The 26,818-nt window shown below is 37.8% G+C and overlaps 3 protein-coding genes across 6 annotated transcripts; 2 read left to right on the top strand and 1 right to left on the bottom strand.

Annotated features, from left to right (window-relative positions):
- The first annotated feature begins 4,922 nt into the window (after positions 1-4,922).
- Positions 4,923-8,304, top strand: hint3 (histidine triad nucleotide binding protein 3). 2 transcript variants are annotated; one of them, XM_036587645.1, is made up of 6 exons: positions 4,923-5,064; positions 5,991-6,108; positions 6,269-6,338; positions 6,455-6,581; positions 7,231-7,299; positions 7,343-8,304. In XM_036587645.1, exons 1-5 carry the CDS (start codon positions 4,939-4,941, stop codon positions 7,267-7,269), a joined length of 480 nt encoding a protein of 159 aa, XP_036443538.1. In that variant the 5' UTR covers positions 4,923-4,938; the 3' UTR covers positions 7,270-7,299; positions 7,343-8,304. The 2 variants fall into 2 exon arrangements, with proteins under 2 accessions (XP_036443538.1, XP_036443530.1); XM_036587637.1 differs by having other exon boundaries at positions 7,231-8,304.
- Positions 8,305-8,642: 338 nt separating this feature from the next.
- On the bottom strand, positions 8,643-11,275 carry si:dkey-29b11.3 (actin-binding Rho-activating protein-like). 2 transcript variants are annotated; one of them, XM_036587653.1, is made up of 2 exons: positions 10,881-11,275; positions 8,643-9,696 (listed from the first exon to the last, which is right to left on the bottom strand). In XM_036587653.1, the coding sequence occupies exon 2, from the start codon at positions 9,606-9,608 to the stop codon at positions 9,138-9,140; it is 471 nt and encodes a 156-aa protein (XP_036443546.1). In that variant the 5' UTR covers positions 9,609-9,696; positions 10,881-11,275; the 3' UTR covers positions 8,643-9,137. The 2 variants fall into 2 exon arrangements, with proteins under 2 accessions (XP_036443546.1, XP_036443551.1); XM_036587658.1 differs by having other exon boundaries at positions 8,643-9,653.
- Positions 11,276-11,295: 20 nt separating this feature from the next.
- Positions 11,296-24,990, top strand: trmt11 (tRNA methyltransferase 11 homolog). Of its 2 annotated transcripts, XM_036587615.1 has the most exons (13): positions 11,296-11,414; positions 11,616-11,681; positions 11,992-12,065; positions 12,361-12,442; positions 12,533-12,625; positions 12,821-12,955; positions 13,133-13,289; positions 15,108-15,188; positions 15,337-15,501; positions 16,053-16,125; positions 16,669-16,803; positions 21,534-21,654; positions 24,756-24,990. In XM_036587615.1, the coding sequence occupies exons 1-13, from the start codon at positions 11,337-11,339 to the stop codon at positions 24,903-24,905; spliced, it is 1,410 nt and encodes a 469-aa protein (XP_036443508.1). In that variant the 5' UTR covers positions 11,296-11,336; the 3' UTR covers positions 24,906-24,990. The 2 variants fall into 2 exon arrangements, with proteins under 2 accessions (XP_036443508.1, XP_036443517.1); XM_036587624.1 differs by lacking the exons at positions 21,534-21,654; positions 24,756-24,990 and adding an exon at positions 16,957-17,456 and having other exon boundaries at positions 11,297-11,414.
- The last annotated feature ends 1,828 nt before the right edge of the window (positions 24,991-26,818 follow it).

The following is a 26,818-nucleotide window of genomic DNA, read 5'->3' as shown; positions in this document are numbered from 1 at the left end:
GTTTTCACTCACCTTCACACCTGTGTAAATGTGATGTGATAATAAACGTGATTTGATTTGATTTGATTTATTAAGGGTCCAATAAAGCTGTTAAGAGGCCTTATTGCCAGTGTCCACCCCCATACTATAAGCCCTCGATGTGTTTGCCCAGCCTGCACTGCTGGCTGTTAAACTACTGATTACAACAAGTGTAAGAGCCATTCTTTATATACAGTGTTCTTCAAAAGAATCAGGAAACTTTTTATACAAAACGTCCTGCTATGTACTATAAAAGTCAGGATTAAAGTGAGTTTAAAGACGTTCACCTTCAATTTTGGAATATTCCTTTATAAATAATAATGTAACTGTTGGGCTTCACCATAGGTTAGCATAACTACTGGGACAATTTGACTGATTGGCAGGGATGAGGGATGCTCTTTTGAAGGCTGTCATCTCTAATCAGAAACGCTAATTACACCTTATTAAGTGCTCACAGAGGCATGCACACACTTCCTGAAATGCACTGGAGCGACGTTTAGGGTTTGCATGGCAGGATACTACACAAAACACATTCTTATACCAACATGCAAGAAGTGCATTAGATTCATGCATCGTGAGAGTAACCAGTGACAGCAGTGCTGATCACAGCAGGAATCTGGAATAGCAGGGGGTCACAATGCAGTCAGAAAATGATTAAAGAAACGTATTATTTCCATGCCATGTTGCCTTCTCTCCTGAGATCCCTGGGTGTGTTTTTTTTTACACCTCTCTGCTTTTCCTGTTTTAATCAGCAGGATCTATTTACAAAGTCTGTGTCTCATGAATAATTCCACAACCACTTCGGGACAGAAACAGAAACACTGAAATTTCACAGTGGCCGTGCTGATTTTCTGTCATGAATCATTTAGGAGGGGGCAATGTAGAGAATGTTCTGATTATTCTGTACGTTTCTCTCACTACAATATATAGTATTTATACTTACAGTGTATGCCATTGTTAATTCTCTTCTTTGCAGCCTTATAATTACACCACCATAGCCAGCTATAATTGCATACCAGCAAGTTTTGGGTCATGATTTATTGTATGGAGCTGCAAAACAACAATTAGCATAATAGCTTTGGCAAGCTTATGACCTCCTATATTGTGCCTGCAAATTGCAGATTGGCAAGTAAATTATTTTCATATTCTTCGGGTAAATAGGAGAGAATGAACAAGGAGGGTAAATTTGATGTTTCAAGTCGTGATTATTTTTGTAATTTGTTGTAATGAATCTCTGGATTGTTCGGAGTGCCAGTAGTGCAAATGAGCACTTAATTTAGAAACTAAACATGGACATGCATTTTAATGGCATCATTTGCATACATTACATTGTGCTAAATGTGTGTACTAACAAACTGGAGTGCACAGGATTAATTGGTAGGCTGACCTGCTAAACACAGTTTAGAAGATGATGTTGGCACCTACTTATCCTCTCTGCTTTTCTTGACTGCTCAACTTTAACCCTTTGAGAGCTCTCACTCTATTCCCTCCCAAATCAATTCAGAACATGCAGGAGTGATACATCTGAAGTTCCTCAGGCATTCCTGCAGCAGTTTGTGATGCAAAATATCTGGCTCTTTTTTTCCTTTTCTCCCCCAAAGGGAGCGAAATATTCACAGATGCTCTTTCTCAAGCACAGTGGCATTGCTCATGCTTCATAGAACAGAATAAAAACTGTGCACTAATATTGAACAAGAACAAACAACCTGACAAACAGTGTTCTCTGATTCTGCTACTGCATATACTGAGAATCAACACTGTGTCTAAGATGTGATGAAATAAGATGTGTGTCTGTGTTTGTGTGTTGGGGCTGCTGTGCATGTGTTTAGGGCAGATGTCCTATCTGCATAATTACTGTCACTGTGGCGGATACCAAATCCCATAAAATGATTTCTCTAGGTAGCAATAAAATAAGGAAGGACAAAACATGTTTCATACACCCATCAGGCAAGAGATATTGTTCCGGTTGAGTTTATAAAGTGATTACATGCAAAATAATTGAAGATGTGGCTATCGCTTTGGGGGAGGGCACTGAAAAGAAGCAAGCTTGATAACATACAATAATATAATCTAGTATAAAGAGTAACCATCATATTAAATAGTGAAACAAAACATAGATAAATAAATTTCAGTGACAAAAATGAATATAAACATCAAACATGCCAGCTGCCTGAACATTTTAGCATGAGTGGAACCAGAAATGGTACATGGAATAAAATCTCATGATATTACAAGCAAGGTTATTAATCAGGAGTTTGTACCCCTCTAGCTGAACTGCGGCTGCTCTAAGCACGCCATTCTATTGTTAATGCTGTTCTGTGGAGATTATACAAGCTGTATACGTGTTATTGAATGGATGGATATTTTTGCACATATAGGGCTGCTTTTCCTGACCAAGATTAAGCCTAAGTATAGACTAAACAGAATTTCCATTGCAATTCACCATTAGCAATGTAATACAAGACTTGTCTTAAGTCATGTCAGAATACAGTTACTTTTTACATTTTTAGGAGAATACTTTTGGAATACTTAACCACATAATAATACATACATATATATATATATATATATTATATATATATATATATTATATATATATATATCTGAGTAGCTGGTTATTAATCTGAACTCTTCTGAGGGATGATGTAACTGAACAGTCTCCTCTGTAGTGGACATGTTCCCGAGTGATAAGCCTAGCATTGGTGTTGTGCTAGACTCTAGCATGCAATTTGTGGCAAGTTACGTACATGCCTTTAACAAAAACACATCACATAGCCACCCACTTTCTAATCAACTTTGCAAGATTTTGATATGGGGTATAGCAATTTGTTGGCTTAGTTCATGAGATGGCACTGAGATTGTGGGAGCAGCAGTGGACTGAAGCAGGCAGTTATTGATCTGTTATAGACTCATCTGAGAATATGTTCATTTATTGTTGAGTACTGTGATCTGTAAATAGAATCTCTGAAAAGTTCTCCCAGACATTTGTCTTGTGGTAATTGCAAAGCAAGACATTGCTTGGTTAGCATGTTAATAACCCCGCAAAAAAAAATACTTAGACCTTGAACATTAACAGTGCCTCCACTTTCCTAATATCATCGACATCTATGCTCTTTTGTTTACAAATGAGTTTACAAAAGTGCTTGCACAAATTTAATTCTCTAGGCAGTGCACTCACACTGCATTCTAATGAGATCAACATCATAACATTTAGCCTCATCGGTCTGACAGAAATGAACACTGGCTAGTAAATGGAGAACAGCTTCGCTTTCTAGAGCCTTTTAATCATCTGAAAGACATCCAAGCTCCAAATTCAAGGTGTCTTTGAAGAGAAGGTAACCCATCACAACCATTATTAACAAGATTCAAGGGTAGCGTAATAAATAACTGGATTATGTACAGCACAAAAAGATGCAATACTGGCAGAGCTGCAAAATATAGAATAGAATACAAATAAGGTTTGAGGAGCGTTAAAGTGTTTAAAATGTGGATATGCACTCATTAATGAGAACCAGACCTCTGACATCGAGGTGCTGTTGCTGTTTTCTTCCTCTGAAGCATGTTCTGAGACAAACTTGTAGAGATGCAAACACACTGAGATCTCTGAATAAAGTGCTACAGATGACAAGGACATAAATGCACATGTACTAATGGGACAACAGACAATATGTTTAATACACAACAAGTATAAAAACAATAAATAGAGCATACAATAAGCAGACTAGAGACACAGAAGTTCACTGCTGCATAGACAGGGTGTACAACGTATGACCAAAATGTGCAAAATATGTGCAGCATTCTCAGAAGTAGGTCCAACGTATAAATTATACCCATTGTAAATAATAATAGTGAACAATAAGTGTATCAATCAGTGATACACAAAATACATTTTGAAACTTTAACAATGCATACTACATCGAACTCGTGTTCAGCAAAGCTCAAAATTCAGTTTTGTTGATATGGATATATATATATATATATATATATATATATATATATATATATATATATATATATATATATATATATATATATACACACACACACCAATCAGGCATAACATTATGACCTCCTTATTTGTACACACATTGTCCATTTTGTCAGCTCCACTTATTATATAGGTGCACTTTGTAGTTCTACAATAACAGACTATATATATATATATATATATATATATATATATATATATATATATATATATATAATTTGCTGATATTAAGAAGGGTGTTGGAGTAGTGACAGATTAAGAACTATATATGTAGTGGCAGTAAAGCCCCACCACCTTAAATATCTCCAAGATTGCTACCAGATGGAGTTGGCAACACTAACCACTAAATCATTTATGAGTGTGGTTAAAAAGACTCTTTTCTGTCACTATCTACTCATTCTCCATTAGTTGGATGATATTGTATCCTTGAGTTACTTCATGCTAACAAATCTATGATAAATGATACAGTAGCACCACATTTGATGTTTTGTGTAATCATCCACGGCTGAGTTTCCCAAAAGTATCTTAGTGTTATTTAATCTTAACTGGTAGAGAGAGTATTCGGTGTGATGCTCGCTCTACCATTTGACAATCGTTTGGGTAAGATAATGTAACTAAATTGAATAATAACAACAACAACAACAACAACAACAACAACAACAATAATAATAATAACAGGTTTGCATTATTATTATTATTGTTGTTGTTATTAATAATTTTATATTTACTGATTTTATTATTGTTGTTGTTTTGTTGTGTTGTTACTAATATGAATAGAAATAATTAAATTAAAACAGAATTATGAAAAATCTGGATGTTAGATGTGTTAAATGTTCTTAAACTCACTAACAGCTCGAAAATAAACAGGACTTGTATCTTGAAAGTCATTAGTCAGCCATGTTGCTATGATGTCATTAGAGTAAGCTTTGAAGATGGCCAGCAGCGACAGCGCACCGACAGCAGAGCCTGTCCAAACACAGCAGAGCGACACTTACGATAAAAAATGTATTTTCTGCAAAATTGTGAACGGGGAGATGGACACTGAGCTCCTGCACCATGTAAGTGAGAGAGGGAGTCTGCGTGGTTTAACGTACATGTGAAGCCAGCAATGAATTCCTGTAAGGTGATTTTAGCCAGCTAGCCTTACATGTAGCTCATAGCTCCTTTAGCTAATCAGAGCTTTATCCACCTGCAAAACACACAACCTCTACCAGCTGTTGTTCACAGAATTTCTTACCAAAAACCCCATTGCTTGTCTGTCAGTTGGTTGACAGGTGCTGGACAATCGCCTATATAACTAGAGCTTCTCTGTTATGAAAAAGAACTAACATTAACGTAGTAATAACTAACACAGGAATTTCTCCAGGATTCCCATATACAGTAAATCCAGACAATCTGTATAGTACACTACACTATTTTACCCGTGTATTATAGATTACTATAAGGACTATTTTAGGTGTAAATGTTATTATAGAATTATTATAGTAACGTTATAGGTAGTCTAGTATTCATATAGTTTCTTATAGGATTACTTTAGATCTTTTTGTTAAGGTTTTTACAGCTGTGACTTCTGTAATAACTTAATATATAAGGAAGGATACTGGTATTCCTTAGCTGTCTCCTTACTGTTGAGAGTATTTATGAAGAGGTAACTTAGCTATTTAGATGGTTCAAGGTGATTGACCTGTATCACTTTGCTTGGTTGGTGTGTTAACTACTGCGGTCATTGAATCAGACCAGAGCACATAAGTATTTTTGTAAATACAAATGGCTTTTAAGTGACTGTACAGAATAAGTGCATTTTGTGCATTTTATTAAGAGTAAAAGCTGATAAAGACAAATACTGCCAACTACAGGAAAACAGTACACAGGGCTGCCTGTAACAGTTGGAAGCTGGACTTTTCTTCCAGATGTCATTAAAGGCATCATGTTATGTTTTATATTTTACATGGCATGCTTGTGTTTAGTATTCATTCTTTTTCAGGATGAAGAAATATCCTGTTTCAGAGACATAAGACCTGGGGCTCCTCATCACTATCTCATTGTGCCAACAAAACATGTAGGGAATTGTAAATCGCTTCGAAAAGAACATATTTCACTAGGTAAAAGCACAATACTGGCCAAAACATTTAGAAACCGTAAAGACATTTACCGCTACAGTACTGAGCTTACCAAGTTATTAAGGATGTTACAGAATAAGATCTATTTAGTTACAGACTCTGAGAGTACCTATTTGTGTATCTCTTCAACTGTTTTTCTTAGTGGAAAAGTTGGTGGAAACTGGGAAAGATATTCTTCAGAAGAACAATGTCACGGATTTAAGTGATGTCAGGTAAAATGAATTAAGTTTAATACTTTTCCACCTAAAAGTTCCTATTTTACTCTGTATAATCCGTTCTGTAATGTGGTCTTTTTTGTCTGAAGTGTAACATGTATAATGTGCGTTAGGTTTGGGTTCCACTGGCCTCCATTCCACTCTGTTGTACATCTGCATCTCCATGTTCTGGCACCTGTCAGTCAAATGGGCTTCATGTCTCGCTTGATCTTCCGTCCGGGCTCCTATTGGTTTATTACGGTGAGCACTGTAAATAGACACTGTAAGGGTGGTTTTAGACTTTCACTTGAAAACGTTTTTATACAGTTCAGTTTAGAACAACTCTGTCAGTTTGTGTTGTGTGAGCTTTTGTCCAGATTACAACAAGCACCATTATTTTAAATTGAGTTGTGGCATAGAATGAAAACCTCTTTTGTTTACAACTGCCCTGAACACTGTGGCTTTAGTTAAATCCATGTAAGAGCCCTTCAGCTGATCTAGTTTTCGCCTTTTAGTAGGGATGTCCCATTATACCCATTTTTATAAATACACGGATTCATAGATTCAACTCTTGTGGATACTCGAATATCAAAAAGAAACAGGTTTTTGCATGGTCAGAAATATGTGTACTTATCACCTTAGTGGGGATCCTACGTACACTTTCCTACATATGGCCCCATTATAAAAGTGTAATTATAAAAGTCAGTACACCAGAAATCAAGGCTAGACAGTAATAGAGGTCACAGTTCACAGTGCCCTCCTCAAAGACATGTTAAGCTTTTCATCAAATTCTTACAGATGTTACATAGATAAGAAGAAAAAACTAAGCAAAACATTACACTGTATAAAGAAAAGGCTAATGTTAACATAACCATACACTTTGGTTTAATGTCATGTTTCCATACTGCAGGCAGACCAGTTGCTCCAACGACTGAACTCGATGGACTAAGAGGAGTGAGAAAACTATCACTTATCTTGATGCTGGGGATGTAAGTGGATCTACTGTGTGGACAAGAGGTGATGTTTAAGTGCCTCAAACCTTTAATGATTATTTAGGCATTAGTGTTTGCATGTGAGCCAACAAGACAAACTAAATTTGCAGCTACATTAAAATCCTGTTTAGAGCTGAACTTGAGTAATAGTTATTTTGGCTGTTAAAGTGAACTGTTTAATGAATGCTTGAGATTATTTCCTCTTGTATATCACTATTCCTGATTGATGTGTAATTCAACTATTACTCATGCCTACGTGAGCAACTACACACAGAGAATAGTTCTTACACAGAGATAGAGATGTACACATCCTCCCCATCTTATCATCTTCCAAAATACTTGTATATCAAGGGTGTGATGAGTTGATAAGTGTTTTAAAAATGTAACTCATTCCAATGGAAATCAATCTGAATATACATGACCTAATTAGAATAAACATTAACATTACCTAAGAGCAGTTAATATACAATGTAACCAGGTTGAAACCAAGTTGAGCCTGGTCACCATCACTACAACCTTTTTTTTTAAATAAATGACCATTTATAAAAGAAAAAAAAACTGTCTTTTACAGGATTGAGTGTTGTCTAGTACTTGTGAATGCTGCCTTGTAAATATAACAATCAAAACATCATAACCAGTGAAGGATATAAACATATGACCAGAACACGTACTGTAGTATTCCAGTGTTTTTACAAGCTTTCATATGAGCCAAGAGCCTTGCTATTATAACTATTTAACATCAACATAGTATACCAGATCCTATTTGTGTAGTGCACCTCTACTTGTACTTGATTGAATGGATATGTGTGGGTGAAATAAGTACTGCTTACTCATTGGATGCATTCAATCCTCATTAGACTTTCATAGTCTAGCCTGAGTGCTGTATTGCAAAACATGAATGATTAATGTTGTTAAAAATGCAAGAATGTAAATTGATTACTTTTGTGAATGTATATATAATAATTTAAATTAAATTGACTTAAAACCTGAAATGATTACTTTTTTATTTTTCCAACATACTCATGTAAAATAGCATTACTTTGATACTCTCTGATTCAGTAACAACGGGTCCACTATTTGTGTCAAGTAGAGTCTGCTCCAAGCATGTATTATATTCACACAAATCTACAAATAATCTTGTGCTTTACAGGTTCAGTTCGCGATTCAGGATAAAAGAGTGGTCACATCACCACTGGATTTGCTGTCAAGCTTATAGAATTAACACGAAGAGACTAATTTCAAAGCTTTAATAGCTATGTTAACACTATTGTTGTAGGTAAACATTTTACATTTTATCAACCACAGTGTCATTTTTATAATGTATGCTTAAACTCTTAGCAATTACAAGATAATTAAGGCTAATATGTCTAGTTTAACTAATGTTCTCAATCTTAAAAACATGCTCTACGGCAGGGGTGTCCAATGTTGTCCACAAAGGGCTGGTGTGGCTGCAGATTTTCATTCCAAACAAGCTGAAGTACACCTGATTCTACTCATTAAATAATTTGGTCTCAGTCATGAAACACTTGGTGAGATGTGTTCCTGCTTTGGTGGAATGAAAACCTGTAACCACACTGACCTTTGCTGATAAGAATAGACATCCTTGCTCTATGGTATAGATCATTGATACCAGTCCTAGAGGGATGATGTCCAGCACAAGTTTTGGTGTATTTCCCTACTTAACCCCTTATTTCCAGACTGTGCTGGACTCTGTCCCTCTTTGATCAGAATTGATGACCTCTGCTCCAGGGTCTAGACATGTCGGCTAATTGTTCATTTGCACAGCTTCTTCTCTTACATACACAGCGTCACTCCTCACATTCAGTTACTGAAGCAGTGAGATTAGCACTTGGTCATCTCTTCCTTGCCACAGCATCTCCCCCTCAAAATGAACCAGCCCCTGCCTCCGGGCTCGCAGCAGCACACCTACTACCTTGTTAGAGACGCTCACATAGTGTTCAAACAGTGCTCCGAACTGCACGGCTGGTCTGCCGTCCCCTTGCCTCTTGCCAATTTCTCGGATGACCTGACACAGTTCCTGAACCTCCTTGCTGACATGCGAGTGAGCGTCCTGCCCTCTCTGCTCTGTTTTAGAGCCTTCCGGTGGCCTGCCGTAGCCCTGCTGACCCCGCTGCAGCTGCACAGCCGGTGCCTTGTCGTTGCTGAAGGGATTTTGTTTTTGATACTCCTGATGATCACTGGACCATTTCATCCAGCTCTGTGTTAATCCCTTAACAGAAACCTCACCAGTGTCTGCTGTGCCCTCACACGGCTCTGGTGACCCATTTGTCTCCATGGTTTACTTCACAGTGCATGCAGCCACTTTTCACAGCAGCCTCCTCTGGAACAAGAAACAGTGTGAACCAGGTAGTGTTTCTTCAGCTCTGCAGAGGATGGATTCAGGTTTATGGATCATACAGTGTATGAGGGAATATGGGTCACAAAAGTTGCTCCTGAATGATAAAACCCTTCTTCTGCTTCCAAATTAAATAATTACTTAATCAACCCATTTAGAGTATTTCTTTTGGCTTATTTAGAAATAATTCAATAGTTAAGATGTAAACAAAGTCATTGAGGGGTTTGAACTTACGAAGTCAGAGTTGTTCACAGGAACCAGACAGGCAGAAGAGTTTACTGCTCTAAAAACATTAAATGATTACTAACATGCTGCCTGATGTACGAGACATTATGATAATGTTTTGGCAGAAAATTGATTTTTTAAACACATTCATGGTGGAGAGAACCATGCAGGATATTGCAAGGCGAAACAGCAGCCAAAGAAAATGTATTCTTTCAGATGTACCAGTATTTTATCATTATAAACCCTGCATACAGAAACTCAGAAGACGTGTGGTGGTTTTGTATAGTAAATAAAGTTACTGTATTTGCGTTACAGACATTGGACCCCTGGTTCCTGTTACCTTAACTGTAAAACAAAATATGAGTTGATAAGTTTCTCCACAGTGCCCCATTTTACATAAAACCATTCGGTATATCTTTGTTTATATTTTAGCGCTGTAATTATGCAGAAATTTTGAAATTTAGAAATTGAATTTAGAAATTGTCCTTTAAAGTGTCCCAACCCGATGGCCCACATGCCGAAATCCAGTACAGTCTACGAGTAAGAGATCGAACGACAGTGACCCTTTAAATAATTTAAAATGTAAAGTACAACCAAGGGCGACAGACTGTAAACAGCACTTGTCTTTGTTCTTAAATAAAAAGTAGGCTGTTTTAGTGAGCTACTCGTAGACTAAAGTGCATTTTTTACCCATTTATGGGCAGTTGCAACACAGCCTACTCCAAAAGAAGACACGTTCATTAAATAAAAGCATACTTTAGTTTTATGTCCAGTAAACATATTCAGTGTATAAAGTAAGCAGTAACTTAGCAATAGCTAAAGACAGTGCGCAGTCACACTCGAGCAGTGACTGAATTTATATACGAAGAAAGTAGTAAGAGATAAAAAGGGAAAAAACATGAGAAGTATTTAAAAATAGCGAAAGAAAAAGAGTCGTGTGTGTATATGTCAGATCACAGAAGTGTAGAGGAGCAGATGTCCACTCACCTCCTCTGTGATCCAGAGCCGCCCTGCCAGCGCAGAGCTGAGCCGAGCTGCGCAGACACTGATAGAGCTGCAGGTTCACTGACTGACCCGTAAAAACTCGGTACTGACACAGTCAGAGCTGCTGATCCGCTTCTAGACCTGCTGTTTTTACGCGGTACCGTGACAGGAGAGTCTCGCCTAGTCTCAAAATGTTTACGTTTAAATCAGATTAAGAGATAAATTTAGTACTGACATCCTCTGAAACACACGTCCGAGCATATCTATCCTTTATTCTAACAGCAAGCGCGAATGACGGCAAGTAAAACCGTCTCGTATCGTGAATAAAGATGTTCCCAAACTGCGCACAGTCGTCTTTTCCTTGCAGTGGTTTGAGTTTGAGTGAAGCCGCACCTCAGCAGGTAGGAACTGTGTTCATGAAGCCGCGGCGCTCAGCCGAACAGACTGCTGCACTCAAACATGGCGCTGCACTGTGGAAAAACATGCCGACGGTATTTACTGCATTTAGCACACGACAATGTGGACTTCAGATTACCGGTAATGAATCTAAACCCCTTCAGCACTGTACTCTCTCAATACGAGAGGTTGTTTCTTTTTCACAGCTGAAAGCATGTAGGAAAATACTGTTAGCTTGCTAGCTAACATCATTAGACGTTGCTTCTTTTATGAATGGAATCTCTTAACATCAGTTCTGGTAATGATTTCCATTACATTTACATGTGCTTGCTTTCTTTTCAGGAATTAAAAGCATTGCTGGCACTTAGGGGTCGACAGTGTGATCCATCAGAGACCTTCAGCGAAAAGGTGAAAACAGCTGCCTTCATTTCACAAATCATCATCAGTAGATAGAGTTTTGTTTTATGTTAAACTCACCCCTTAGCACTGTTTAAGGTTAAATTAAGTATATGTAGACATGGATTTAGGATTTTTAAGTGGCAGGACAGTTTGTTTTTCCTCTGAAACAGTGAAAATGGACCACTGAAAATGCTGATGCTGCCTTCATTTTCACAGTTTGAATTAAGGTGCACAGTTCATAAAATGATCAGCAAAAAATAAAAAAGCGATGAAAAGATTTTGCAAGTAATTGCAACCAGTATAATTTTTTCTTCCTCAGTCTCCGTTTTGGCGGCTACATGGCCTCTCAGAGGAAGATGTGCAGAGTGTCATGTCAAGAACGGTCTGCGCCAAGTAAGTAAAATTCATGACACAAAGAATAAACATTGACAGAATAATTTGCGCTATGCTTTTCTTCATAGATCATTTGATCAGGGTTACAGTTATTTGTATTTTAATCTACCGCTGAGAAGCCAGCACTGTAAGTTCTTCCCTTACTTGTGAAAGATAAAATCCAACCCTTGTGCAAAATGTTATTACATTTTCAGAATATCAAATATCATTACGTTTTTTAAGAGGTGTTATTTGAACTTAGTTGTGAAACTTTATAGTTGCGATTTTGTTACAGATGTGTGCATTTAACTTTAAGGTCTGTGTTTGAACTTTGGGGACATGGGAGAACGGCTGCAGAGCTGAAGTCATCGCTGTTGGAGTATCCCACAGAGAAGATGGTTTGTGTCACTTGCTTGATTGCCAAATTACGCCACTTATTGTTTCATGTGCATTTCTTCTTAAAGTTCCATGCATTTTTGTACACACAGACTCCTTTTCTACAAGAAGAATCAACATACAAGATTAATGTCTACACTTTCAATAAGACATTGTTGTTCAAGGACAGAATAGAGAAGATAGACGTGAGTATTCTGTTCTTACACTGTTCAGTTTTCCAGTATATTATTGACATAACTCGGCTCTTAATGCTCACACTGCTGACTTCTCTTTTTTCGTCTGACAAGCATTAAAAATGTTTAACTGAAACTGCACTGTGATGTCAGGTGTGTGAGGTTTTTAATGAAGTGTAGAGTGTAAAAGTTGCTGTCTCTCTGTAGGCTTTGGGTTACCTGCCTTTTAAGGGGAGAGTAAGTCTGAAGGATCCCGATCACATTTTTTGTTTATTAGAAGACTATGGACTAGATCCTAATGACATCCCAGAGGAGCCATTCCATATATATTTTGGGAGATGGGTGAGTCAAAGTTCATTTTGATATTCTTAAACCACAACAGTAAGCAGAATAGTATTTATACAAATTTGGAATGAGAAATAAAATACTACGTTAATGATGATTTAAAAAATTCTGTCCCTCATTGTCTTTAGTAGCTGTTCATATTTGAGAGCATCACATTTTTAACTATTCCCTCAGATTGCAGATGGGCAAAGGGAACTGATCCGCTCTCACAGTGTGAAGAAGAGGCATTTCATTGGGAACACCAGTATGGATGCAGGTCTTTCTTTCATAATGGCCAACCATGCCAAAGTAAAGGCTCATGATCTGGTCTATGATCCTTTTGTGGGAACAGGTGAGGAAAAAAATCACCAAATTACAGTTTTTCAAGGACAGCATGACGTTTAATTAATCTATTCATGCACACTCTGAAAGCTTGTCAAACCTGTCTGGAAACTCAGCTGTAAGCTTTTGAAACTATAATGATCAAACCTCATTCTCATGATGTAAATCCACCTTACTTTATACATGATCACTTTATTTGTGATGGCTGAAAATCATGGCTATATAGTGGCTGAAAAATCTGGTTGGGTAATGAACAGAAATGTCGTCCATTGCTGTTTTGGCAAGTCAAGGAATGTGTGTTTACATGTTAAGTTCGTTTGATGTCCCGCTAAATGTCTACGAGCTGTTCTGGGACAGGTTGCAGTTTTGCGGTGGTCACTATAGCTGAGTAAACATGAAAGTACAGCAACCTCTGAAGAAAGCACAGTTTCATGAATGTGGCTTCATAATCACTGCTTGAAAAGCAGTTGTTATTGTTGAAATCCATGCCCTCTAAATATTGCTATGTAGCAACATTGCTTTGCAATTTTCTGCCTGTACCTGATTGTGCAAATTGATTACAAAGATTTCCATGCAAACAATTGAGCATCCCAACCATAAAGGCTTTTTACATTTTTATTTTTTCCCACATTTATATCATGTTAGGATGTTACTAGCATTTAACAGGTCTGTTTACGCTTTTCTGGAAGTTCTGTCCACTGCAACTGTTTGACCAGAAAATTCAATTTATTCTGTACTAGTGAAGTGGCTATTTAGTTTTTTTGAGGAGCTCTTCTGTCCAATGAAAAAGAAATATATAAAATAAAAATAGTTAAATTGGCACTAGTCACTACAAAATGCTATTTGTAGGAGTACATTAAAAATTAAATTCACTGCTAATTGTATGAGTATACTTCTCATATATGACTCAGTCCATTTTGTCATACTGTACATTACTAGATTAATGGCTAATTTTTTATTAAAAAAAATTCAGTCTCAGTTTCTGCATTTGATGAGTCATGTTGAGTGTTTTATGAAATATATTGTGGACTAATAATAATTAAATATAAGCAGCAGATCTAAGATAAAACACATTTTCTTAGATAATGTCTATAATATTATACAAAAATAATACATAAAAACCCATTTCCCATTTGCTTGCCTTTTTTATTTTAAAGCTGTGCGATGCAGGCATTTAATTTGCAGCTGAATCAGGAGTTTGTTTGGTGACTCAGTCTGTCTGGATGATGAAGGAGGCATAGTTCTATTCACTGCTTTTCATTCTCTCTTATCAGGAGCCAGGAGCTGACGTCTTTCTCTATAGGTTATTTTTGACTGCTCATGGAAACGTGAATTCCATATAGTCAGTCAAATGTTTTTCCATCTCATGGCCCACATATTTTATTTTTTCTTTTTTGACCTCAAAAGCTTGTAGTCTGTGTCATCAATCACATTAGGGAATAGTGTCTGTGCAGCGTTGAGTTGCACTCTCCTCTCCCTTCCTGCCTGGCCGTGCCACGGCTCCATACATAGCGTGCTGTGGCTCCTGTCTTTCTGCCAGACTTTATCATAAGCGTCTGCCATCGCTATTTGAGGTGTGAGATCTGCTGGCCAGATGTGCTAATTTACTACCACTTTCAGTGGAAGGGCTGGGCATGCCCGGGCAGAGTTCTCCTCACAAGCTTTAGATGCTGTTGTGTTTACAGCTGGAAAGGAAATGTCTAAATTAAACTAAAGTGCTATTGTTATTGATTTCAGTTTTACAACTCCGTAAAAACAGCCTGTGGAAGACCACCATTTTCTTTCTTGATTTCTTCATTCTTTCTCTTTTCCATTCTTTCTCATTTAGGTAGCCTTTTGGTGGCATGCTCTCACTTTGGGGCTTACGTGTGTGGGACAGACATTGATTACAACACCATCCATGGAGTAGGTAAATAATGTCCAGTTAATGGTGACACACTTCTCTTTAGGAAACTGAAGTCCTGTAATTTCATAAATGTTCTTAGGTGGCTAAGAAGCTGCTTAACCTAACCCTGCTGTGCAGTGTTTTAATAGTGTCTGTGTTAAATGTCTTGCAGGAAAGGCTAGCAGGAAGAATCAGAAGTGGCGGGGTCCGGATGAGAATATCAGAGCAAACCTGCGTCAGTATGGGACAGAGGGCTTGTATGTGGATGTCATGGTGTCTGATGCCTCTAAGCCTGTATGGAGGAATGGAGCACTGTTCGATGCCATAATCACAGACCGTATGTTTACAGTAATTTATTTCCCACCTTTTCACAACATATTTTGTCCATTTCCATTGCTGAAAATCTTGGATTTTTTAAAAAGCAACCCTCTACCCCTTGTTCTCATGCTTTTTTGTATTTTTGCATGTGTTTTCTCATAAATAATGCAAATTAATTCAAATTAATGGAATGGATTTTTTTGTAGTCTTTAAAAGTGCTATTTAAATTAAGGTGACTTCACCTGACTTTGTTCAGATATTCAGTTTTTCACCTTATTTGCACATCTTTATTTGTTTATTTTTTTGACATGAACAGCACAACTTTCAGACAAACTAGTAAATCAACATATGATGATTTTGATATGTTTCAGTCTTACACATACAACAAAAACTGCTTAAAATTTCATTTAAATGGTAAAAAAATGTAAAATTTGTTCAGATGTCTGACTAATTTTTATTGTTGAGATCAAGACAATGATTTTTGATGATATTTTTCAAGTGTTTCCTAATAAAATATTTTTAGTTCAACTTATGCGAATGCTGATGGGTGCTGTTCTGTCTGTTTTGCAGCTCCTTATGGCATTCGTGAATCAACAAGGAGAACAGGTTCTCACAAAGAGATCATGAGTCCTCCTGAAGACTTGTAAGTTTATCTTCCTTTTCTTCATGCATTTTTAAAGTACACGGTTAACACTAAGCTTGGCTATAAGCCATCCATCCAGTAAGGGTGATGTTCAAACTCTTGTTTTGTTTTTCTATTTAGTCTTCAGGAACTAGTACTGTTTGGTGCTACATGCTGTGCACTGTGTATGATTTAACTTCATTTTCATCAATTCATCACTGGTATACACTATTAATACATTATTATAGCAATAATGAACATGTTGCAACATGGCCAGTAGAATGTATTGCTTGCTTCTCTCTAAAACCTGAAACAAACTGCATGTTAAAATTTGGCAGCCATATTTACTTATTAGTGAACTCGTCTGTTGTGTTTTTTTTTAATAATGATTTTACATTCTTGTTATTATGATTCTTATCTTCCTATCTAAAGTTTTTTTTGTATATTTCATATTACGTTTTTAGCCCTTTAAATCCCCTTGTGCTGCATATTTTATGTATTAAATATACCATGTCAATTTTTATGTCTCTGCTGAATGGTGCTGTGTTTTTTGCTCTCTTGCAGTTCTGGTGAGAGTCATGTCCCTGTTTCCATGGCGTACCATCTAAGTGACATCTTTGCTGACCTGTTAAATTTTGCAGCGCATCACTTGGTCATGGGTGGACGGCTGGTTTACTGGCTTCCTATTTATAGACCAGAGTAAGTAAGCATAATTATCCTCCTGCAGTTGCAGTACTACTACAATGCACGGCTGTGGTCTGTTCTGTTGTTTCAGCACTGTGTTGGTCTTCATAGTCCCTTCGGTTTTCACAAAGGTTTTTTTATTTATTTTTTTTTTTTTAACTTTTTTAGCTCCACAGACACACTCCGTTGCTTTATGATGAGACAGCATATGGACATACAGAATTGCATGTTTTGTTGAATATAGATCACTAGGGGGCAGTCTGACACTTCGTGACAGTTGTAAATTGCATCAGTGTCAGTAGTATGAGCCACTCATTCTAAGTTGGGTGCTGGACTTGCTGAGGCCTGCTGGCTTGAGAGCAGGTGGAAAAAAGGGACATTCCGCTCAGCTTCTGCAGTTGCTGACTACACACGGTCCTGTCCATGCAGCCTGCAGTCTGAAACCCACTGATTACAGGGCTGGTGAGGCCCCACAGCCTGTGATCTGATATACAGTCAGCACTTACCTCATCTGTCATATACAAACCAACACCAGGCTTGCTGATTCAAACAGTAATACTTTCAGCCTGCTCTGTATTATTTAAATACTTACCTGTTGTATGGGGTGAATATATCCCAGGAATGAATATATGTAGCTGTGAAAAAGTCTTATTTAAAGCCATTTATTTTGATAATAATTCTCAATTATTCAAAAGTCAACAAATGCAAATAAACATAATCACAGTAAAAAGTAATAAAACATATATATATATATATATTTTATAAAAGTAGTTGATTTTTTTTTGTAAGCTAACCCTTTAATATATGTATAATTACTACTTATTGTTTTAATGGTAATTGTATTTATTGTAATCTGAGCAAATTTATTGTTTTCTGAACAAATAAATGCCTACTGACCACACATATATATTTATATGATATATATGTGTATATGTATATGTATGTATGTATGTATGTGTGTGTGTGTGTGTGTGTGTGTATGATGGAGCTTTTTGCATATCAGTTACAAATTCATGGGGTTGTTATTTTGGGTGTTTATTTTGTTAGAAGGTGGTGCGGCAAGTGTTGAAAAGGTTATATTGGAGAACTTGTATTTATCTCAGCCAGACCCTCCTGTGTAGTATAATTAAGAGCTTTGTAGAATCGTTTTTAACATACAAAATATAGAAAATCCACCTGAATCTCATGATCAGAACTGAAAATCATGTCAAACCTGACTGCGCATGCATGTAAACTGTATGCATGTAAACTGTACACATAGTGCAGTTAACATATTAACGTTAGTATATGAACACAATGCACATATTTAGGTACTTCTTATTTCCATTGTATGTATCAAAACAGCACTGTATCATATTAAATTGACTTTTCAATTTTGTGTATTGTTACATACCTAGCATATCTAAAATTTGCATGCCTGCTTTTGTTCAATTAGAAATGCTTTTGGTGCCTGCTTTCAGGATTCCATAAAACCGATCTTGGAAGAATGCTGAAACCTACTGACTTATAGTGCAGGCGCTCCTGATCCCATCTTGTCCTATGTGACTTATTCAGGGCCTAATGCCAAAACTAATGCATATTATCACACATGCAGACTAAACAGAGCTGAACACCGGTGTAAGGTCAGGGTTTGGGGTATAGGTATCTTGTTACCACTGACCTGAATGTGTGGGGCTGCAGTGATGGACATAAAGGGCTTAAAGAGAGATGTGACCACATAGACCTCAGATCCTCAGATTTCACTACAGATGAACTAGATTATTTTGATATCATTCAGAATTATGAAAAAATACACAGAGCATGCTAATGAGACTGGAGGACTTTTCACACAGTAATTGAATATGGATAATTAAAAAAGGATTACAGGATTTTTAAAAGTAGCTCAAGATTTTATTTTGGCCAAAAAATTAGGACATACTTTACTGCATGTTGGTATAATTGATTATAATAAGTAATCACATTCTAAAATTGATATAGCTGAATCACAATCTTCAGATATATGTACTTTACCCCTCTGCTGAACATGAATGAAAAGCACTTCTTATTAGCACCTTAGAGCAACTCTAATGCATCCATAAGGGGGCACTATCCCCTGGTGGTTGGTGTTGGTGTTCTGTGGGCCTCTTTGACTGACTGTCTCTGGAGCGAGGATTTGTGTAGCAACACTGTTGTTTATAAACAGTGGTGTCGGAAGAGGGGACGACTGCCGCAGGAATCTGGACCTGTTGGGCCTCAGCAGTCAGCGGTGTAACCAACGTAGTTTCCCCCAGCAGAACACACACGGGCTTGTGGGGTGAGCTCACCATCAACCCCCACACCAATTAAACACCTCTGTCACTGTAAGGAGCGCAGCCTCTGCTGTGCATTAACACACTCTGCCTTTCCTTGAACTCATTAGCCAGTTTCCTCCTTTATCTGTATTGTAGCTGTTGCAGTGTTCCAGCTGCCACACTTCTAGTCCCTTCCACTTTTTGTAATGATGGAAAAGCATTACAGGGGTGGTTATCTGAAGCATGTTAGCAAAGTTAAGCAGAAAACTAACACCACACAGCTGAGTTTCCATCATTTTCTTGGCATGCAGGGTCATTAAGTCTAATGACATCTGTTACATCTGCTGTATTACACCATTGTGATGTTCCATGTCTAATTTGAGCCACAGTAGGAAATAGTTTTAAGGGTGATGATTTTGCTCTCACTGACTGAATTTCAGGGTTTATTTGAGGCGTATGGGTACGCTTTGCAAAATATTCAGAATAACATTTCAGCCTAACAGCTATTTAATCTTAACAACAGATGTATACAGTAAGCAGTGTATAAATTCAGTATCTGTTCCATGTCATTAGAAAGACAAATACGAAATACAGTCCATTTTAGCTACAGGTGAGCATGTTCATACTCTCGGGTCAATATCAGAGGGTGAAGCTATGGCTTTTGTTAGTGAAATAATGACGTTCATTCAGTGTATGTTAATTTAGTGTAAGTGTTATTTCCTGCTTCTATTTATGCTTCAAAGGACAAAAATGTTAAATATTGGTCCATTTTTGTTTTCTGACACTTGACTGATTTGCTGCACAACGTATAGAGATGGTGCACTCCTAGTTAGGGAGAACAGTATGATCTAAATTCGGCAGTGGCATGGAGTAATATTTGGCAAGGCCCACATCAGCCGACTAACTGAACTTAGTAAACATGGCATCACGAATGAAAGGTGAGCCTTTGAGCTTGTTCTCAGTCTTAGAAAAAGTCCCTTAATTCCTCCTAGCTGCTCATGCTAGCGTGAAACAAAAACAAGCAAATGCATGGAGAGTGTGAAAACTTTTCTCTTGCCAATGTTGTTTTGGATTTTGCTCAAGCCTAACAAATGCTGGCTCGCTTGAAGTATGTCCAGGCCTTAGAAGAGCACGGGCACCACAAGGTTAAAGCCGAGCTGAATGTAATCCATATGAGCTCTAAGTTAATCAGTCTCATTAAGGCATACTGGGATCGGTGGCATCCTTTCACTCTGACTCACAGCTCTATATTCTGAAGAGCTGTCAGATGATTTCTGTGGAGAGCGCTCTCCGGAGTGCCCTTTCCTGGAAAGAAACGATGTTTTTCTCCTAGGTGACAGCAGTACCAGCGGGTAAACCATTGGATGGAGGTGTATGTGTATCTTTAAGTCGGCTGTATAAACACTTTGCTTGGTAAGGGCACACTGGAAGGAAGATATGTACTAGTAACGTGAATAACGTGTAATGATACGTGTATTTTAAATTTTTCGATTCTAAGGTCAAAATTTAGTTTGATTCTCGATAATTAAATAAGCCCTCAGGCTATAAGAAGCATTAGAAAAAACAGCCCAGTTTATGTGTGCATGCATAGCATAAGTCACTCCCCTCTCCATTTTACATTGCTACAAATGGATGCACCCAGGTGCCTAGTTTGATCATTCACAGTGGTTTCCATGAACTATGGCAAATGACTGACCATTGGGATACACCAGTGATCCAGTTTAAAATTTTGATACACTGTTTTGAGCATTAATTATTTATTTTAATGTATTGAAATTATAACTGTCAAATGATTAAAATAATCATAATTTATAAAATTATTCTGAGTAGTTCATTGTGATTATTTGCATTTCTCTTAATTGCTGAAATTATATTCTAAAGCACAACTTAAAAACACTTGCCAGCACATGACTAGCTGACACAGCTTTGAACAGTTCTGAACAGTTGTACACACATAATATAATAATATTTTTCATTAAAACACAAAAAAACGTTTACGGCGGGACGCAGGTTCAATTCAAAAGTCCTCCTTTGTAATTGTATCCTCTTGCTTTCACGTTCATTCATACAGCTCATGAATGAAATGTGTTTTCCACTTTGCTGCTGCTTTTGTTAGTTTGCTGCTCATTTATTTATCTACAGATCTCCTGTGAGCACCATCCAGCACAGTCTGCCAAAGGTGCCAAAGGTATTGCTCTAAAGGCCAATTTAATTCTGTGTTGGAATAAGTGGTGCTACAATCGCGATTTGGTTATAGTAACATGCAGTGCGCAAGCACCTGGGCTTCTGTCTAGACTACTACAAATGGTCCAAAGAGTTATACTAGGAAAATGCATTAACAGCCTTAAATAACATTATTACATTATGTTATTACATTGTTTACTGTGAATTATGCAGGTTTGCATGGAGCATTGCTTTTGGTGTTTTAATTCATGTTTTGCTAAAGCATGATGCCTTGTGCCCTTCCACCTGCAGGTACTGTGAAGAGATGGTGCCATTACACCCTTGCCTCTCTCTCGTCAGCAACTGTGAACAGACTCTGTCCAGCCACACATCCCGAAGGCTCATCACGATGGAGAAGATCAAGGAGCCTGAGGTGTGTGGGTGCAGTTGGGCATACACACATATGCAAGTTTTAGGAGAGGCTTTATTTAAGATGTTTACTGTGCGTTAGTTAAGAGTAGAGCTTCTTATACGTGAGGCTCAGAGAAAACCCACCATCTGGTAGCAGTTGGCTCACTTTTTATACTACACTTTAATGACTTAATCACACATTGTATGGAAAATAATCCATCTTTGGATTTGACAACCACTTCACTTCAAAACCCCAAATTGTTCCCATAAAGACCAAAGTGAATCATTTACACGCACATACACACACACACACACACAAAGGCCTGTTATTTTGTCTGTGCAGACTGGCATGTGTCTCAGGCTTGTGCATCAAACCTGGAACACATGAGCTGTACGTGTCACATTTTCATAGCTTATGCTGCTGCTTTCAGCACCCCCCTTTTCAGATTGCTTTCATGTGATCTTGGCTGCAGCTCTCTGTCGAAAATATTTATATTTTTGCTCAGTGTAATTGAGCATCTGTAGTTGCTTGAATTAAAGTTACTTTTTAGTTTTTTAAACAAAAGCTTATCTAATTGTAATCACTCCACTCAAAAGATGTTTGTTAAGAGTCAGCTGAAGATTTGCTCTCCACATTTGAAGCAGTAGTACAGTATTAACCCATACTGGAGCGTGGGTGAAATTTTACTTCTTAGTAAATGTTTTGTCCGTCATCGTGGCTAAGATTGCTAGTAAAGTTGTCCTGCTAAAGGCAAATATCCATCTAATATAATCTTACACTGTACTACTTCAGAAAGGTTAACACATGTTATATGAAAACATATATGGACAATGCATTAGAAGAACCTTTTGTAATAGAGTTGCAATTAATCCTGGTATTGTAATTCTACAAGGCAATGTAGAGACTGACAGCAAGCACAGGAGCCTAGACATGGGTCATTTATCTTTCTTGTGTTTTGAAACTACCACAGATTCTGTTGGAAAATCAGTCAGACAGATAATTTATTAGTGCAAGCCTACTTATTTACACACATTTGTATTTAGTGGAAAGAGATTTTGAGTTTCCAAGATTAGTTCTAAATTAGCCATTCCTATATGCTAAAAATGTGACATTTAAACTCAATAAACCACAGAAGTTTCTTGTTTCCATACTGACATTAATGTAAATCCTGTGCTTTTTGGCACATATATGCGTGTGCAACTTTGCTGTAAGGAAGGTGGAAAAAAATGGCTAGTGTGCTATGTTATGTGCGTTTAGTATGTCATTATTTACAGTATATTCTCATGTACAGGTGATAGAGAAATGGAAACTTGTGCCTGTTTTGTAGCACTGTCAGATATACAATGTGCTGTTAAGTTGTTTGAAAAAGAGAGGAGCTCCACTGGGTTAGGACCGAAGCACAGTCAGCATTGGTCTAGCTCTGTCAAACAACACTCAGCCCAGAGGAGAGCTTGGTTTTTGTCCTCCCCACACTCACTCTCTCTCCATTTCTCACTCTTTCTATTTCTCTCTCACTGCAGCTTAGTGAAGACATTCTCAAAATCCTAGTATAATCTTCTGGAGGTTAACTCCCCTCCCCAGCTTTCTCCATATTGTTATTCTTGTTTTATTCTTACTGAAATCAGGGATGAGGGGTGGGAGGGATACTTTTTTGAGAGGAGTTCAAATCGGACAGCTGAGATGTACATAAAAAGTCAACAAAAATAACACCAGCAAAAAACCTAGAAACCTAATTGGTCAAGCATCCTAGGCTAAAGCATACTGCCATGGCTGGCATGAAAATGTTTATGGGCCATTTATTTTACCTTTGATGACTCAGTGTTCAAAGTAGACCATTGCTTTGCCATTTCTGGAGATTATATTTAAGCAATTTTACTAAAGAGTATTCTATTTTTGAGCACAAGCTTGGCTTTGGAAATGTGTAGAAAACAACACACTCTGTCTGGCTTTTGGGTCTTGCTTTAACTTGTCCACCAGGAACATTTTTTCACCTTATCTGGTGCTTTAAACTTAAAATATATTCACTAGAAACACTAATGAATATGCACTGATAGTGCTGCTGAAGAACTAAAAGCTTGACCACTACACAATTAGCAGACCTACGCTTCATCCCATATCAGAGCCAGTTCTGTTTCAGAAAGAAGTAGAACAGCAAAGATAGATAATGTGGTTGCTGGGCAGTGGTTGGAGGGCTCAAAAAGTAAAGCGAGGCTTGGGTTGGACGCTCAGGGATGATGTAGAGGGTGTCATGATGTGGATTGATCGCAACATAATGACACAATGGCAAAACTCATAGAACACATTACTGACAATTTTTGTGTCTATTTTAAATGATTGTCTTCTCATGCATCTCCAGCAGGCTTGAGTGTCTTTCGTGAGGGGGGCTTGGGGTCTTCTCAGGGCAAGCTACATGGTGTAGATATAAACTCCTCTGGGGTAGAGGTGCATGCTGGGTTCTGGTTCTGGAGGCTTTTAGTGGTGTGGTAGGACTGGGTTCAGACTGCCTGGCAGAAAGGGGCAAAAAGGATGGAGGGCCACAGGTGGTGCTGATGATTCACAGTGCTGGAATCATCACTTCCAGCTCTCCGTGTCCCTGGCACCTCGCAAGGTACTTCCATTCTGCTCTCCTCCAGTCAGCCCTGCCCTGCCTAACAACCTGGCGTAAGCACCATTCAGGAAAAACTGAACAGTTTAATACTTTTATGTCATTATGCACTTGGCTGTGAGCTCATGATGGAAAGGCACACAAAAGGAAGTACTCACTAGAAAATACCCTGCTGGTGACTAGGTGTAGCTTAGTGGTGTGCTGTAAGAAAGTGTTCATGGTTTTGTTTCTGAATTAATGAGTTGAAATGCAAGACTCTCTAGAACATAGAACACCTAATAACCAAATGAGATCATGACATTTCAGTTTGGAAACAAATCGTAGGTAATTTGATCCGTCCAGCTGCATCAGGACAACCTTTGCGCAACTGCAATCCATTCTTTTGGATAATAGCAGACTTGTTGTGTGAAACAGACTTAATATGTGTAACATCTTGCAGTTTTTGCATGAATAACCTGTTTAAAATGGTAATAATTGCCTTGATCAGTTCCTTAATTACTGTTGTATTTCCTTTCAGAAATCAGACGTGCTAGCACAATTAGCAGATCCTCGCTTCAGCCCATACCAGGGCCATAACTCCTTCAGAGAGAAATACTTCAGTGGCATCACCAAAAAGAACGGGAAAGGCAGTGAAAGGACTGCCACAACCGAGAGTGACGGATCTTAGACAAAAATAAAGATTTTTAATCAGGTGATTTATATGAAATACCGCTTTGTTGTGCTGCTGTACTTTGTATACTCTGTAATTTAAGTTTTACTGTAACAAACATTGCTACAGAATATGATTTCAATAAAAAAATCGTACTCCTTTTCTTTATCTGCTTTCTTTCCTATCTCACCTCAGGTGAAAGTAAGCTCAAGAGAGCTGCTTGTATTTATGACTGCATTAACTTTGAGTATTTAGATAAAGTGTGAAGGGGATTTAAATAATCCTTGTGTCTCAGAGTGGACAGAGATGATGTAGAGGGGGTTTCACCTACTGTACACTGGGGGAGGATGATGGACTACTGTTTCCTGTTGTATGAACTTAGTTAAGACACTTGATTAATGAATCGCTCTTAAATTTAAGTCCAAGAAAATCATCTGGGAGACTTATGTTCAACATAAATTGGATCCTTTAACATTAAGCAAAGCATTTGCACGACTTGGGTTGGACATAAATTTAATATTATAAATAAAACGTGTGCACGTCCAGGTGTTTCTGCAAGGATTCTCTTCAGACAGAAGTCATTTCATTATGTGCTTACATTACAAATAGTACATTCCAGCCGTCTCTGAAGCTCCTCTGACGTTCTTGTTGTTTTCATTGATATAATTTGTTACTTGAATGGTTTTTGTTCATGATTTCCTTTGTTGATGCCTGATGGTCTGTTGTTGCTTCTAGATGATTCTCTTTATCTGTCTTCAAAGACCGCAGCTTTCAACAGAAGTAGTGGAGGGGAATGCTTAACAATTGAAAAAAGAGATTCTGTTGCAGTTGATTGTATTCTTTTGAAGAAGGCTTATGCAAGTATACAAACTTTGTTAGTGGGCCCTTCATAGCCATGGGAATGTGTTTTGTGTAGGAGGTGTGAGGGTCCGGGGGGATAAAGGGGTTGGGGTCCTGTATGTCTTTTTTTTCTTTTTTTTGTTTGTTTTGAGAGTAAAGAAAGGCAGAATTAAGCTGCATTGATAATGGACAAGTGGAGTATCACTATGCATTGTTATCGAGACTAGGTGCAAGCTGCTCTGCCCTGTAAGCAACTTGACTGCTTCAAGCTGATTAATTGAATGTGCTATAGAGTAAGACTGCTGCCCAGGCTGCAGTCTTATTGAAAATATTTCTTAATATATTGTTTCTGGACAGATATCTGTATTAACAGATATCTAATTATGATTTTTTTGTCTCCCTCATTATTGCTTTCCATCCTGCTGCTTCTCATTTTTTTTGTGTAGTCATCATGTTAGATTGTATCTTCTTTCCTCTTGTTTTAGCTTTATTTTCAGCCTTTCCTCTTATGTCCACTTCTCTCTCTCTCTCTCTCACACACACACACACACACACACACACACACACACACACTCACTCTGCCGCTCTCTCTCTCAGTACTGCAGATTTGTTTTCGACCATTTCTTACTGCTTAGTTTGTGTGTGATAGCCTGGTTTACTAGTTATGCAGCCACATGTTCTGCACTGGACCTCAAATCCACTCGGCAAATGCTTATTCTGCCATTTATATCACTGTAGTTGTATTAACACCTACCAGACTTTTGTTAAGAATATTTTATGTACTTTATTACTATTATTTATTTACTTTTGGTCAACTTTTTGTTACCTCCCTCAAGGAAGGCACCCAGGGCAACCCTCCTGTGCTGGCTCTGCCTCTAGTTGTACACATTTGATTAAGATACATCAGTCAAAGCATAAATGTTACACCAGCTGTTCAAAATGTCCCCTCCCTAGAGAGCTCCTCTAAGCCTGGCCTAGAAGAACACTGCTCTTGCTGTGGATGGTAGATTCGTGTGGACTATGTATTTATTGTGTTCATTGAACAAGTGCTGAATTTATGCCAAAGATATTTGATTCGTGCTTATCTCTGC

This window comes from Colossoma macropomum, unplaced genomic scaffold, assembly GCF_904425465.1.
Source record: "Colossoma macropomum unplaced genomic scaffold, Colossoma_macropomum, whole genome shotgun sequence".
NCBI lineage: Eukaryota > Metazoa > Chordata > Actinopteri > Characiformes > Serrasalmidae > Colossoma > Colossoma macropomum.
This window is presented reverse-complemented; position numbering and strand designations above follow the sequence as displayed.

Bases quoted from the DNA above. Each gene is read 5' to 3' on its own strand.
- hint3 (XM_036587645.1), top strand. From the start codon at position 4,939: ATGGCCAGCAGCGACAGCGCACCGACAGCAGAGCCTGTCCAAACACAG. The intron at 5,065-5,990 runs GTAAGTGAGAGA...ATTCTTTTTCAG, and splicing joins ACACTGAGCTCCTGCACCAT to GATGAAGAAATATCCTGTTT. The intron at 6,339-6,454 runs GTAAAATGAATT...AATGTGCGTTAG, and splicing joins ACGGATTTAAGTGATGTCAG to GTTTGGGTTCCACTGGCCTC.
- trmt11 (XM_036587615.1), top strand. From the start codon at position 11,337: ATGGCGCTGCACTGTGGAAAAACATGCCGACGGTATTTACTGCATTTA. The intron at 13,290-15,107 runs GTGAGGAAAAAA...TTTCTCATTTAG, and splicing joins TGATCCTTTTGTGGGAACAG to GTAGCCTTTTGGTGGCATGC. The intron at 21,655-24,755 runs GTGTGTGGGTGC...ATTTCCTTTCAG, and splicing joins AGAAGATCAAGGAGCCTGAG to AAATCAGACGTGCTAGCACA.
- si:dkey-29b11.3 (XM_036587653.1), bottom strand. From the start codon at position 9,608: ATGGAGACAAATGGGTCACCAGAGCCGTGTGAGGGCACAGCAGACACT.